We start from the raw sequence: 13,600 nt of genomic DNA on the forward strand, positions 1-13,600 counted from the left end.
ATCAACTTGAGATTTAAAAAAAAAAAAAATGGAAAATCTGGTTGTTTTAGTGCATGCCTTTAATCTTAGCATTTGGAGGATCTCTGAGTTTGAGGCTGACCCTACAGAGCAAGTTCCAGGACTGCCAGGGCTACATAGAGAAACCCTATCTGGGAAAACTGAAAAAAAAAAAAAAATCAAACTGTGACTATGTGTGTGATGGAGTGTAATGACAATTTTGAGTTTTGATTTCTTTGAAAAACACAGAAATGTTATAAGAATATGTTTTTGTGGCTGGGCAGTGGTGGCACACGCCTTTAGTCCCAGTACTTGGGAGGCGGAGGCAGGCGGATTTCTGAGTTTGAGGCCAGCCTGGGTCTACAGAGTGAGTTCCAGGACAGCCAGGGGTATACAGAGAAACCCTGTCTGGAAAAACCAAACCAACCAACCAAACAAACAAACAAAAAACAAAGAATATGTTTTTGCTTTACTCCCCAGTGTGGGTATGTGGCTGCTTCAGATTGTCCACAGCAGGTGACTATGATTCGCCTTGTGCTCTAGCAGAGGTGTGATTTTGGCAGCAGGAGATAGTTTCTATGATTCTGGTGACTCTTCTGAGGGTGTATAAATGCACCTCTAGGCCCCCAAGAGGCTGGGTGGGCTGTTGGTTGTTGGTTAAGTCATGGTTTGTTAAGCAGTCATGCACAAAGAAGAAACAACAACAAGAAGACATTAAATATCCTGACTATGAAGATCAGACTTGCCCCAAGGAACTCAATGCCCCTGATGAGCAGGAAGTAGTCTAATGATATCATCACCTCCTTTCCCTCTATCCTTTTCTCTCTCCTATTTGGTGTTAGGGGGGTGGAAGAGAGGGGGAAGGATAGGGAAGGGTGGAAGAAAGAAGAACCCACAAAGTAACCGAAGTCCAGCTACAATGGAGGATTCTGTTCACATCCTGCAAGTGTGTATAGAGTGCCCATTTGTCATTCGGTGAGCGGAGAGAGCTCTTGGCTATGTGAGCACACGACTGCAGTGTCTGCTGTGTGAGCACATGACCACAATGTTTGCCAGGTGAACACATGTGCGCTCACAAACCTTCCATCCCCACTGTGCCCACAGCCTGCTTACGTTCTTGCCCACATCATCCTTGCTGCTCAGCAGTGCCTCCAGCTCAGCCCGCAGAGCACGGTTCTGCCTCTCCAGCTCCTCCCGTGCCTCCTGCTCCTCTTCCAGGGCCCGTGTCAGCGACAGGGCCCGGGCCTCTCGCTCTCGGCCTTCAGCCTCTGCCCGTTCACGGTCTTCCACAGCTCGTAGCACTGCAGCCTTCTCCTCTGCCAGAAGCTGCAGAGAAAAATGCAGGGGGAGATGGGTTGACTGGAAGGAGGGTGGAGAAGGGAGGAGGAGAGGGAAGAAGGAGATACTCGAGAGAGACAGAGTTAGAAGTAGAGACACACACACAAAGACACACAAGAAATAGACAAGGAGAAGGACAGCTAGCCAGCTTGCCCTGCTGGCTACCGAGGCTGGAACCACAGATGGCCACCACACCCAACCAGCATTTCCATAGATGCTGGAGAAGCTGAACTGCAGCCTTCGATTTAACCAGGGAGCTGCCTCACGAGCCCTCTGAAAATCTTCTAACCAGCTAGAAAGACACATGGCCGTCACTGTAGACACTGCAGGGACTGGAAGCTCCCATCTGTAATCGATGGGCTTTGCGGGCAATGGAAACTTAGGCAGGGGTGGTTGAGAAGGGCTCTGTCTGACTTGTTTATGCCCCCCACATGCTGCCACCATGACGCTCTGACTCACAGAGCTGTCAGCAATAGCACCAAAGGCCAAGAACCAAACCTTCCAAACCCGTGAGCCAAAATAATGCTTGTCACTTCCTGAGCCAGTTGCCTCTAGTGTTTGCTGCAGTAGCAGAATGCGGCCAGGCACATGAGCCTTTGGCATGCATCTGCAATGGCTATTTTAATCCTCAAGGATGTGGAATACTTGATATGATTCATGCTTTCTAGATGGGTAAACTGAGGCTGAGATGGGAGCAGCAATGCACATGACAACTGAGTCAGGGTGTAAGCACCTCAGGGGCATGAGACAGGATGCTCTGTATATCATTATTCAAACTGGGACACTCAAGCAATGGGTGACAGGCACAAGCAGGACACTTGGCCTGCTTCGTAGATTTTTTTTTTTTTTTTTTTTTTGGCAGAGTCAGCACCTACCTGGCTGTGACTCCTATGCCCACTTCAAAACTTATCTCGAACGTTGTCCCCCGCCCCCAGCAAGTTTCTCCCAGTATTCAAATGTTTCTGATTCCTCAGGGTGGCCAGCTGGGTAAACTGAGGCACTCACCTGGTCAAACTTCCGCTGCTTCTTCTCCAGTGTGCTCAGGAGCTGCTTCTGCTGCCCCAGGTCCACAGTGGCATCGTCCAGCTCCTGCTGCAGCCGCCGCCGGGCTCTCTCCAGTCGCTCTACGGCCTCGGTCTTTTCTGCCAGGCGCTGGGCTAGGGTCTCTGCCTCCCGGGCTGCACGGCGCCGAGCTTCCTCCCCAGCCTCCAGCACCGCAGCCTCTTCCTCCTGACGTCGCCGCCATTCAGAGAGCTGCAGGGAGGAGAGGGGTGTGGGGTGTGACGGCTGTGAGTAACTGTGGTGTGGATTTCTGACACCCCCATGTCCTGGGTGTAAACTGAAGCCCCAAGGTGGGAAGGAGCTGACCACTGGGCCCTCCTGCCTCACAGCATTTGAGACCCTGAGAACTATCAACCTAGCTCTTCCAGGGTACTGGCACCCTCAGCATGACCCAGCACTCAGTCCAAATGGGACTTGCCCCTGGGTCCCCAGACCAAAGCGAAAGTGACAAAGGCTGAGGAAGAAGAAAAGAAGGAGGAGGAGGAGGAAAAGGAGGAGCAAGAGGAAATAATCTGGGGAGTCCACAGGATGGGGAAGAGTCTCCATTGGAGATGGGTTTTGAAGTACACATAGGAGCCTGCCAGGGGAAGGCTCACTCATTCATTCTGCTGGCGTCTCTTGAGGTATCCTATAAGGTTTCCTTCAGTTATTTGAAGGGACTCATAATCCGGTGGGGAGACACACGGGTAGAATAGTCACAGCCCAAGGTGGCCAACATTTAGCCAGAGTAAACTGGAGGGTGGATGGGACAAGCAACCGACTACAAGGGAGGGAAGATCCTAAGTCTGGAAGAGCAAAGGTCTGCAGACATTACTGGGAAACACAGGCCGAGGCTCTGTCCAGGGTACTGGGAACCATAGCGGGCTGTGAGGAAGGGTGGGCAGAGTCCTTGTGCTACCTAGGGACAGAGGAGGAGCTTCAGAGGGGCAGCGTTCATCCCCCACACTATGCCCTGCGGGGTGGGTAAGAAGTCAGGGGCAGACTTGGCAGTGGGGACCCAGCCAGGGAGGCAGATGAAAGCAACGTGGCAGGGGGCCATGGTCCCTGGACAGGGCTTACTGCCCACCTGGGCCTGTGTGCTCTGCAGCTCCCGGCCAGCTCGTTCCCTGGCAACCACCTCCTCTTCCATTTGCTCCCGAAGCCCGGCAGCCTCGGCCTCTAGGGCGCGCACACGGGACCCCAAGGCCAGCTTTGCCCTGGTCTCCTCCTGCAGCAGTTCCTGTAGGTGGAAGGGATAAGTGGGCGGATGGGCGGAGTCAGCGGCTGAGTAGAGGACTGGGGGGTGGGGGGACGAGCCGAGGGCGGGGGGAAGAGGGGGCGCCCGAGCAGGGTCACCTGGGTGTCGTGCAGCTGAGACTCTGCACTGCTCAGCTCCTTGCCCAGTCTGATGGCCTTGGACTCAGCCTCGCTCAGAGCTGTGGACACACTCTCAAGTTCCGCCTGTGGAAAGAAGATCATGAAGCTGGCCAGGGTAGTTCAACACGGTGAGCCTTATGGAAGCCTCTGTCCCAGATCCTGGTTGTATGCATGGTAGGAAGCCAGTGCTGTGGCCAGGGTCTAACACAGAACTACACAGGGGCCAAGCATTAGGAGTTTCCAGAGGAGAGGAATTTCTGCCGGGTCACCAAGGTGGACGGACAGTGAAGAGCAGACACAAAGGAGGGAATGCCATTCAGCAATGAAAAGGGATGAGGGAGGGAGCTGGGTGTGGTGGCGCACGCCTTTAGTCCCAGACTTGGGAGGCAGAGGCAGGAGGATCTCTGTGAGTTCAAGACTAGCCTGGTCTACAGAGCGGGTTCCAGGACAGCTAGGGCTACACAGAGTAAACCTGCTTCGAAAATGAAAAATATTTAAGCCAAGCTAGACTGGGGTGGAGTCAATTTTTTTTTCTGTCCTTGCTGCCCTAGTTAGAGTGAAACTATTCACAGTCCCCCCCAGGAATAGTCACATGACACCCTCTGACCCTGCCCACCTGGGCTCTCTGCAGCTTCTCAGCAGCCTCAGACCTAGCCCGCTCCGAATCGCTGGATCGGCCCTGGACCTCCTGCAGCTGTGACTCCAGGCGTCGCCTCTTCTGCTCACCCTCCTGTCTTGAGGTCTGCAGGCTGCTCAGCTCAGCCTTCAGCTCGGATACCTCGGCCTCCAGGGCCAGCCGAGTCTTCTCCCACACACCTTTGCCCTGCATGGAATGGGTGGTGTTGCTCAGGCTCTACCTCAGAGCCTCCATACACTCATCGTCGTCGTTCACCCCTCATTCCTTTGGGTTTTTATTCCATATTCTCTTTTCACCAAGGATTCAGTTTAAGTAGTTATTCAGTGAACACGTATTCAAGGCTATATCCCAGAGGGTGGCCGTTTGCTACCTACTCACCCTCCGGGCTTGCTCCAACTGCTCTGCCAGCTCCCCAAGAGCCTGGCCATGCCTCTGTCTCAGCTCCTGCATGGCCACTTCGTGAGCCCGGGACTCCTCATCCAAAGCCTTCTTCAGCTCTGTCACCTCCTGCTCCCTCTTGGACCTTTGATGTGAGCAGGGGAGAGGGGACAGTAATTCAGAGCGGAGGACTGTGGGATGTGAGGAGAACCAGACACGGTCTCCTCCATTTCCTCCAAGGATGGGCCCTGTAGTTTGTGCTTCCTGTGAGGGTCTGGCTATGAAAGCTCCCCCAAGAGCTCACGAGTCCCAATGCCTCAGTGCTGGAGGCACTGTTTTGAAAGGATGGAGAAGGGAAGGGGTCCAGCTGACACGGGGAGGTGGAGGGTCATAGCCAGCCTGGGTTCCTGCAGAGTCCATCTGCTGTTCTGTCAAGGTTGGAGCCAGCCCTACTGCAAGCTCCGGCACCACAAGCAGAGACACTTCTGCCACCGTGGAAGCCACTTCCCTACCCTGAAATCATGAGCTGAAGCAGACCTTCCCTCTCAAGCCATCTCTTGTCAGGCATTTGACTGTGCAACAGATACACTTCCCAAGGTATCTGGGTGGTGATATAAAGCGGGGAGGGGTTGTCAGGCACCACCTCCTATTTACTCCTCAAACCCTTCTCAAAGGGCCGCTCCTTAGCAATGGCCTCCCACAGCACAGACCTGGCTTAAATCTCTGTATTACTTATGTGTATGAGTGTGGGTATGTGATTGTGACTGCAGTGCCCAAGGAGGACAGAAAGGGGCAGGGGGTGTCATATCTCCTGGAGCTACAGGAAGTTTAAAGCTTCATGTGGTTGCTGAAAACTGAACTCTGTAAAAGCAGCCAGTGCTCTAAACCACAGAGCCATCTCTCCAGCCCCTAGACTTCACTTAAAAGTTGGCATTGGGGCTGGAGAGATGGCCCAGTGGTTAAGAGCACTGACTGCTCTTCAGTTCCTAGCAACCACATTGTGGCTCACAACCATCTGTAATGGGGTCTGATGTCTTCTGAAGTGTCTGAAGACAACTACAGTGTACTCATAAAATAAAATGAATAAATCTTTTCTTAAAAAAAGAGAGAGTTGGAATTGATGGGTGGTGGTGGCTCATGCCTTTAATCCCAACAGATTAAAGAAGGCAGAGGCAGGCGGTGAACTCTGTATGTTCAAGGCCAGCCTGGTCTACAGAGCAAGTTTCAGGACAGCCAGGGGTGTTACACAGAGAAACCTTGTCTCAAGAAACAAAAAACAAACAAACAAACAACAACAAAAGAAAAGCTCCCTAAAAATGGAGTAGCCTGAGAGCAAGGCTTGGGTCTGAGTCTTCCATTCCGGTCTTCAGAGCTGGTGCCTCTGTGTGTGTGTGTGTGTGTGTGTGTGTGTGTCTATCTGTCTGTGCGTGTATGTGTGTGTATTTATGTATGTGTATGTCTGTATGTATATGTGTATGTATGTGTGTGGGTCTGTGTGTGTATGTATGTGTGTATATGTGTGTTTATATATGTATGCGTGTGTTTATGTATGTGTGTGTCTGTGGGTATATGTGTGTATGTGTGTTTATGTACATGTGTATGTATGTGTGTGTTTATATATGTGTGTGTCTGTGTGTGTATATATGTGTGTGTATGTGTGTATATGTGTGTTTATGTGCGTGTGTTTATGTGTGTATGTGTGTGTATATGTGTGTGTCTGTGTGTGTCTGTGTTTATGCATGTATGTATGTGTGTGTTTATGTATGTGTGTGTGTTTATGTATGTGTGTGTATCTGTATGTATATGTGTGTGTGTCTGTATGCATATATGTGTGTATGTGTGTGTTTATATATGTGTGTGTATGTGTGTGTGTTTGTGTGTATGTCTGTGTGTATGTTTGTGTGTGTGTAGCCTCTATCCAGATGTGCCCCGCCTGTCACACCCTCCCTGTCCCACCCACCATCCTCCCACCTGTGCCCACCACGTCTCACCGCAGCTCTTGCTGGGCATTGGTGGAATCCAGTGTGTCCTCCAGCTCCCCACGTAGCGCCTCCAACTCTTCGCCCAGGTCCCGGCGCTGCTTCTCTGCCTTGGCCCTGGCTACCCGCTCAGCTTCCAGGTCTTCCTGGGCCTCAGCAAGACCAGCCTGTGCCTCTCGAAGGGACTTGAGCAGCTGGGCACGGGCTCCACCCTCTTCCTCTGCCCTGGGGGGTGTTACAAGGCAGAGCTGAAGGTGAGGTTCAGGGGCTGAAGAGATCAGATGTGGGTTCAAGTCCTGGCTCTGTCACTGGTCATGTGATTCCTATTCCCCAAACCTTCCTATTCATATTCCTGGGCAGAATGCTACCCATAGTTCTCCCAGGTGACACTGGGATCCTGCCATGTGCCCAGCCCTTTACATAGATCTTTGGGGAGTTGTTGGTAGTGTTTTTTAGGACAGGATCTTTCTAAGTTGCTCAGGCTAGCCTTGAACTCATGGCAATGCTCCTGTCTCAGCCTCCCAAGTGCTGGGCCATTTTAATGTCTCTGTGTACAAATGGAGGCCAGAAGTGCCCTCAAATAATTTCTCTACCTTAATTTTTTAAAAAGATTTATTCTTATTTTATGTGAATAAGTGTATGTGCACCATGTCTGCAGTGCCCATGGAGGCCAGAACAGAGTGTTGGATTCCATAGAACTGCAGTTACAGACAGTTGTGGGCCTCCATGCTGGGAACTGAACCTGGATATTCTACAAGAGCAGCCAGTGTTCTTAACCACTGAGTTATCTCCAGCTTTCCTAATTCGCTTTTTTTTTTTTTTTTTTTTTTTTTTTTTTTTTTTTTTTTTTTTTTTTTTTTTTGAGACAGGGTTTCTCTGTATATCCCCGGCTGTCCTGGAACTCACTCTGTAGACCAGGCTGGCCTCAAACTCAGAAATCTGCCTGCCTCTGCCTCCCAAGTACTGGGACTAAAGGCGTGCGCCACCACCGCCCGGCCCTAATTCACATTTTAACACCTCTGCAGTGGAGCTGTCCCCACAAGCCAAGGTGTCTTGGAAGCCCTCATATGCACTATGGTCAATGTGTTTCAAATAGGAACCACGGCCGGCTTGTATACAGTAGTAGCTCAATAACTGTGTGTAGAGCCCTCACACTTGAGGTCCCTCACATGCTGTGCCTTGGTGGGGGGTTGGGGGGGTCACTCATGGGGAGACTCACCTGAGCAGGGCTGCCTGCAGCTCGTCCTCCTTGCGGCCCAGCTGTGCTAGCAGCTCCTCTGCCCGCTGCTTCTGCTCTACCATCTGCTCTTGAAGCTCCGAGCTCTCCCCATCCAGCCTTCGCTTTAGCTTCTCTAGTTCCTGGCGGCCCTTCTCCTCCTTCTTCAGACGGTCTGTGGACACCAGGACAGAGGAGGGCTGCAGACTGAGGCCTTGCACCACCCCCCTCCTCCCCTTGACCCTCTGTCTGCAGGTCTCCAATATGCACACAGCCCACCCTGGCTCCCAGCTGCTTACCTTCCATGTCTGAGATTGTGGCTTCATATTTGAGCCTCAGCTTGTTGAGGCTTTTGACTTTCTCTTCCTCTTCTGCTGCCTGTGAGGAGAACTCAGCCAGGCGCTCCTCCAGCAGCCTCCGCTCCTGGGGACGAAAGAGACTCAGGACCCCTGCTTCCCTGCCACCTCCCCAGCATCTGCTCCTCCCAGCCTTTCCGGGCCCAGCCCACCTCAGGGACTCACCAATGGCATTAACCCACCAGCACACGAAGGGATGTGGGCTGCTCTTATGAACAACACTTCAGGCCACCCCGATGGGGCAGCGGATCCTCGCCATCACCTCCCCCTCCCAACTCACTGGACCAGGATCCCAGCAGGAGCCCATCTACCATATCTTGCTTTGGTGTGTCCATGGCCCCCAAAGGCTTCTCCCCCTGACCCAGGATTCGGTGCTGCCCAGAGGCCCCACCTTGCTCAGCTTGGAATTCTGGTCCTCCAGGAGCAGCAGGTCCTCCTCAAACTTCTTCATCTTGGCCTCTGTGGTCACCTTCTCTAGCTGCAGCTTCTGCCGGGCACCCTCCTCGGCTTCTAGGTGGGTCTCCAGCTCCTGTGGGGGTGGAGGGGATGGGGACCCCAGAGCTGTGGCTTTCCATGTGTCCATAGCCTGGGTGACTGGGCAGCATCAAGTTTCTCCTTGCCTCCCCTTTTTGTTCACTCACTGGCTTGACAAGCACTTACTGAATGTCTAGTGTATACCAGACACCATCATAGACCCTGAAGATGGGTAACGGTTTCTATTCGTGCAGAAAAAGAACTCGGATGTCCCCTCAGGGCACACTGATTTGGGAGAATAGTCACAGGAGGGTGGCCTGCTGGGATCAGGGCAGATGTCTTCAGAGCTAGGAGACAGAGGCTGAATCCTGCGGAGGGGACTTAATCGAGGAAGCCGGGGGCACCTGAATCTGGACTCTAGTTTCTCCACTATTTGAATGAACTCTATACAGTCTTTGTGCTTTGGACCCACAGAGCTGCAGTTTGGGGTAGGGTAGACAGAGGTGTCTGGGTCCCCCATACCTGGATGTGCTGCTGCAGCCTCCTCTTCTCACTCTGCAGCTGCCGGCTGCACTCTTCTTCCTCGCCCACTCGTGCCTCCAGCTCTGACACCACCAGCTCCAGCTCCTGCTTCCGGGCAGCCAGTCTCGTCCGTGTCTCCTCGGCCTCAGAGCACAGCTCAGCTTCTGCTCGCAGCTGCTCAGCCAGACGTGTGCGCTCCTCCTCGAGCTATGGATGTCAGGTACTGGTCAGGGATCCCTTCTCAGGCTGCCCCCATATCCCCACCTCTTACCTCCCACCACCCAGCCTGGATGCAGCCAGACCTTGTCCTTTGAGCCCTGGCTTTGTCCCCTCATCCACACAGCTCTGCCATAGCTCCACCCAAAGACCCACACTCACCATTCAACCCCTCCTAACCTTGCTGTTCTCATTGAAGCCCTATCGCAAGGCCTAAACCAACCTTGAACTCCATCCCTGCCCCTGCTGCTCACCATAGGAATCCTGTCCATCACACAGGCCCTGCCTAGTAGTCTTACTTGCCCTCCAGGCCCAACCCACACACTCACACTCACACACACACACACACACACACACACACACACACACACAGCCCAACCTCCTCACCCTCTTTATTCTGCCCTTCATATACTGCCCCACTCTAAGCCATACTCCTCACCATCTTGACCATATCTGCCCACCTACTGCCCCGAACCCCCACTCCCTCGTTGGAAGTGGCTCCACTCAAAAGAGCTCCGCCCCTCATACAATGGCCACACCCACACAGACTCAACGTCCTGCTAGGCCTCACTCCTTATGTCACACGGACTGCTCACCTGTGCCACTCGACTCTGCAGTTCCCCCACTTCACGTGCACTCTGCTGCTGCAGCTCCTGAACTTTCTGCAGCTCCTGGGCACGCGCCTGCAGCACCTCATCCTGCCGTGTCACCTGCAGCAGCGGCTTCACCTGGGGAAAAGCACAGTAGCTCCAGGAAGGGGAACCCACCAAATGCCTGCGGCCTGTCACCCTTGCTGATGTAAACTATCCCTGTGAACCTGAGGATGGTCTGGAGACCACAGGCTTGTTCTGGATCCAGCTGCACCTGAAACTGCCTGTTCTTTCGACTTGTTTGTTAGTTTGTTGTTGGTTTTACACGTTTGATGGAACTCAGTTCTCTCTTTTCACAGTGTGGGTCCTGGGGATTGAACTCATGTCATCAGGCTTGGTGGCAAGCATCCGTAATCTGCTAAGCCATGATATTATCCCCCTTCCCTTTTTTCCCCTGAGACAAGAGCTTATGTAGCCATGGCTAGCATCAAATTCTATATGTAGCCAGAGATGACCTAGAAGACCTGATCCTCCTATTTCCTGAGTTCTGGGATGACAGTTTTATGCATGTTGAGCAAGCACGCTACCAACTGAGCTACAGCCTTAGCCAAGGCCTCAACTCATTCCCCACAGTATGCAGAGATTCCAGGCAGGTTTCACCCCACTCCCACCCCAGTGTCTTGTATCAGACTAGTTTAGATCACTTGCCGCCTAAGGAATCCTGGGTACCAGGTGGGCAGATGGGCTCCGATGCATGGACGGACACTGAGAACACAGCGACCTCTTAGGCTCAGCCCCCTCACCTTGATGAACAGCCTCCACCACTGCCAGTTCCTCAGCTTGAGGTAGGCGGCACAGTTCCTCTGCATCACCCTCAGAGCACTCTGCTGCTGCTGCCTTCTCTGGAAAGCCCTGTAGGGACACGGCTGAGAGTGGGAGCCGGCCCCGGAAAGCAGCCCTTCTACACAGGGGTCTCAGGTAGCTCGGGGCTGACTCTGACCTCCACCTCCACAGGTCAGGGATGACAGGTGTACATCCCCATGAGGATGGGACTCAGGGTCTCTCACGCGTGCTGAGCCCCATGGCCACTTAGCTGAATGCCCATCCCAGCAGACTTTACAATCAATCTTACATGCCCTGCTCTTGGCTCTGCCTAGGCCTCAGCCTCCCTCCCTTCTTCTCAGTCCATCCTCACACACTGAGCCTGCCCTTGGCTCACAGCTCTCCACATTCTCCAGGGTCCCTGGGTGAGGTTCATAGCCCTCAGCCTAGGGCTGGGCCATCCCTTCTACTAGCTATTTGTTCCGACCGGAAGAGAGACTGTTCTATGTCTGTCTGCACCTTGGGACAGGCTAGGTGCTCTGCCACAGGCACCAGGTTCTCATTTCCTTTCATCCATGTATCTTTCATCAAGACATGCCACTCCTCCAGCTAGGATCCTGAGCAATTGGTTGGGACCTGCTGGACCCCAACCTTTTGAGCTCCTGCAGCATGCAGCTCCCTCTGAGAGTTTGCTGGCCCCAGCCCAGCTTTGGCCTACAACACCTAACACAGCTTGGCTTCCTCACCTACGGGCCAGGTAGCCCCGTGCCGCTGCCTGGAAAGACACTATGATGTCAGTGACCTTCAGGTCCCGCTCCTCCTCCAGCTGGGCCAAGACCCCTGCCCGGAAGAAGATCTTGCTTTGACCAACACGGTACAGGTTGGGGTCTAGCTCCAGGGCCTGGATCTGGGGGGTGAAAGTGGGGAGGGAAGGAGATGGAGAAAAAGAAACTGTATGAGGAAGGAAAATGGGGCAGGCCCCAACATACACCTGGATCCCTGTGCAGACCCTACACGTGCCACAGACTCCACTCCCATGCTGTGGGCTTCACCCCACCCCACACGAGACATCTTTATGAAGACCCAATGCTTCCCTATATCTCACCCCAACACCAAAGGCCCTGCCCATGCATTTAGCACCGCCTCCATTTACAGGCCCCGCCCCCAGCAAGAGAAACCCCAACCCACCCCAGCCACGGGCCCTACCCACTGCGCAGGCCCCACCTCAGATCAAAAACTCCCATCCCTCCACAGTTCTGCCCCCAAACACTGGCCCTGCCCTACATACCATCTTCTCACAGGCCTGTTTGCCGTCCATGAAGCCTTTGGGAATGGCGTTCGGGGTGAGGATTTCATAGCTGCAGCCAGAGGGGAGGGTGGAGAGGGTCACAGTGGTATGAGAGACCATATAAACAAGGTTTCGTAGACATCAGGAATGCAAACCACATCACTGGGACTTTTGGAATTTTTTTTTTTTTTTTTTTTTTTGAGACAGAATCTCATTTTGTATCGTTGGCTGCCCTGGAACTCGCTGTGTAGACTAGGCCTGGTCTTGAATTCAAAAGATCTTCCTGTATTTGCCTCCCAAGAGCACTATGCCAAACTTAGACTTCTGTTTTAAGTATAGAGGATCGCACACTGAAGTGACCCTAAATACAGCTGGCACCCAAGGCCTCTTTCACACTGATCGTTTTTTGAGGCTCAGTGACCCGGCATCCAATCCCCAATCTGAGATCTCACTTGTAGGGACTTGGCTCCCATCCTGCCCAGCCCCCTGGAGCCCTTGGCCGCCCCGCTCACCGCTGCCGGAACTCCTGGAAGAGGATGCGGTTGGGGAAGCCTTGGCGGCAGATGCGGATACCCTCGAGGACTCCATTACAACGGAGCTGGTCCAGCACCAGGCGCGGCTCCAGCTTCCCAGCCTGCAGGGGTGACAGCAGAGTCAGTGGGGGCCACCAGGGGCGCCACAAGCAGGGCTGTGGCAAGTGTTTCCCAGTGATCCATACCTCTCCTCCGCCATCCCTCACCAGCCTCTCACTGGGGGAATTCTAGAAAGACACTTTATTGCTGAGCAACACACTCTTTTTACTCATTTGAAACAAGGTGTTATTAAGTTGCACAGACTGTCTTTGAACCAGTGCTGTAAGAGAGACTGGTCCTGTTCTGTCTTATTGTTACTTGTGCTGAACTGACAGGGTTCCTATCCTGGCAACCTTCTTTCACTCCTTAATCCCACCATGCTCCCACCTGCCATGCTTTCCTGCTTGGAAAACTGCTTAGGCTACGCAGTTCAGTCCCCTCCCCTCCAGGAACCCTTCTGACACTCCCTTGCTAGGTAAAATCCAACGTGACCTTCTTCTCACACCTTCAGAGTCACTCTGGGTGCCAAGTTGTCTGTGTATTTTATTAAGTACCCCCCTTTGCCCTGTCTACCAGCAAGCGTGAGAACTCAATGTTCTCCCTTCATCTGTTAGCTCCTCAGAGGGCACAGGAGCCACTGGAACAGGCTCTTCATGTCTCTCTGCCACTGTGTCCCCAAGTTCTGTTTTTGCCACACAGTTTTTGAGTGGACACTCAAAAACCTTAGGTCACAGAAGCTCGCCCAGGTATGGTGGCCACTTGTACCCACACGCAGAGCACACCAAGTACCCTCCCAC

General features: G+C 53.2%; 1 protein-coding gene across 6 annotated transcripts in view; it reads right to left on the reverse strand.

Moving 5' to 3' along the window:
• Myh14 (myosin heavy chain 14) overlaps window positions 1–13,600 on the reverse strand; it is a 63,210-nt gene that overhangs the window by 14,107 nt on the left and 35,503 nt on the right. For all 6 annotated transcript variants that reach the window (XM_031386424.1, XM_031386428.1, XM_031386427.1 and 3 more), the window contains 16 exons: window positions 12,744–12,865; window positions 12,232–12,301; window positions 11,690–11,850; window positions 10,925–11,033; window positions 10,128–10,259; window positions 9,316–9,522; window positions 8,711–8,848; window positions 8,263–8,386; window positions 7,967–8,138; window positions 6,760–6,972; window positions 4,769–4,913; window positions 4,370–4,576; window positions 3,733–3,837; window positions 3,464–3,616; window positions 2,341–2,589; window positions 1,111–1,323 (listed from right to left, as the gene is read on the reverse strand). In XM_031386424.1, coding sequence (XP_031242284.1) covers window positions 1,111–1,323; window positions 2,341–2,589; window positions 3,464–3,616; window positions 3,733–3,837; window positions 4,370–4,576; window positions 4,769–4,913; window positions 6,760–6,972; window positions 7,967–8,138; window positions 8,263–8,386; window positions 8,711–8,848; window positions 9,316–9,522; window positions 10,128–10,259; window positions 10,925–11,033; window positions 11,690–11,850; window positions 12,232–12,301; window positions 12,744–12,865 — 2,520 coding nt within the window. The remainder of the gene's footprint in view (window positions 1–1,110; window positions 1,324–2,340; window positions 2,590–3,463; window positions 3,617–3,732; window positions 3,838–4,369; window positions 4,577–4,768; window positions 4,914–6,759; window positions 6,973–7,966; window positions 8,139–8,262; window positions 8,387–8,710; window positions 8,849–9,315; window positions 9,523–10,127; window positions 10,260–10,924; window positions 11,034–11,689; window positions 11,851–12,231; window positions 12,302–12,743; window positions 12,866–13,600) is intronic.

The sequence above is a fragment of the Mastomys coucha genome, unplaced genomic scaffold (assembly GCF_008632895.1).
Source record: "Mastomys coucha isolate ucsf_1 unplaced genomic scaffold, UCSF_Mcou_1 pScaffold21, whole genome shotgun sequence".
Lineage (NCBI taxonomy): Eukaryota > Metazoa > Chordata > Mammalia > Rodentia > Muridae > Mastomys > Mastomys coucha.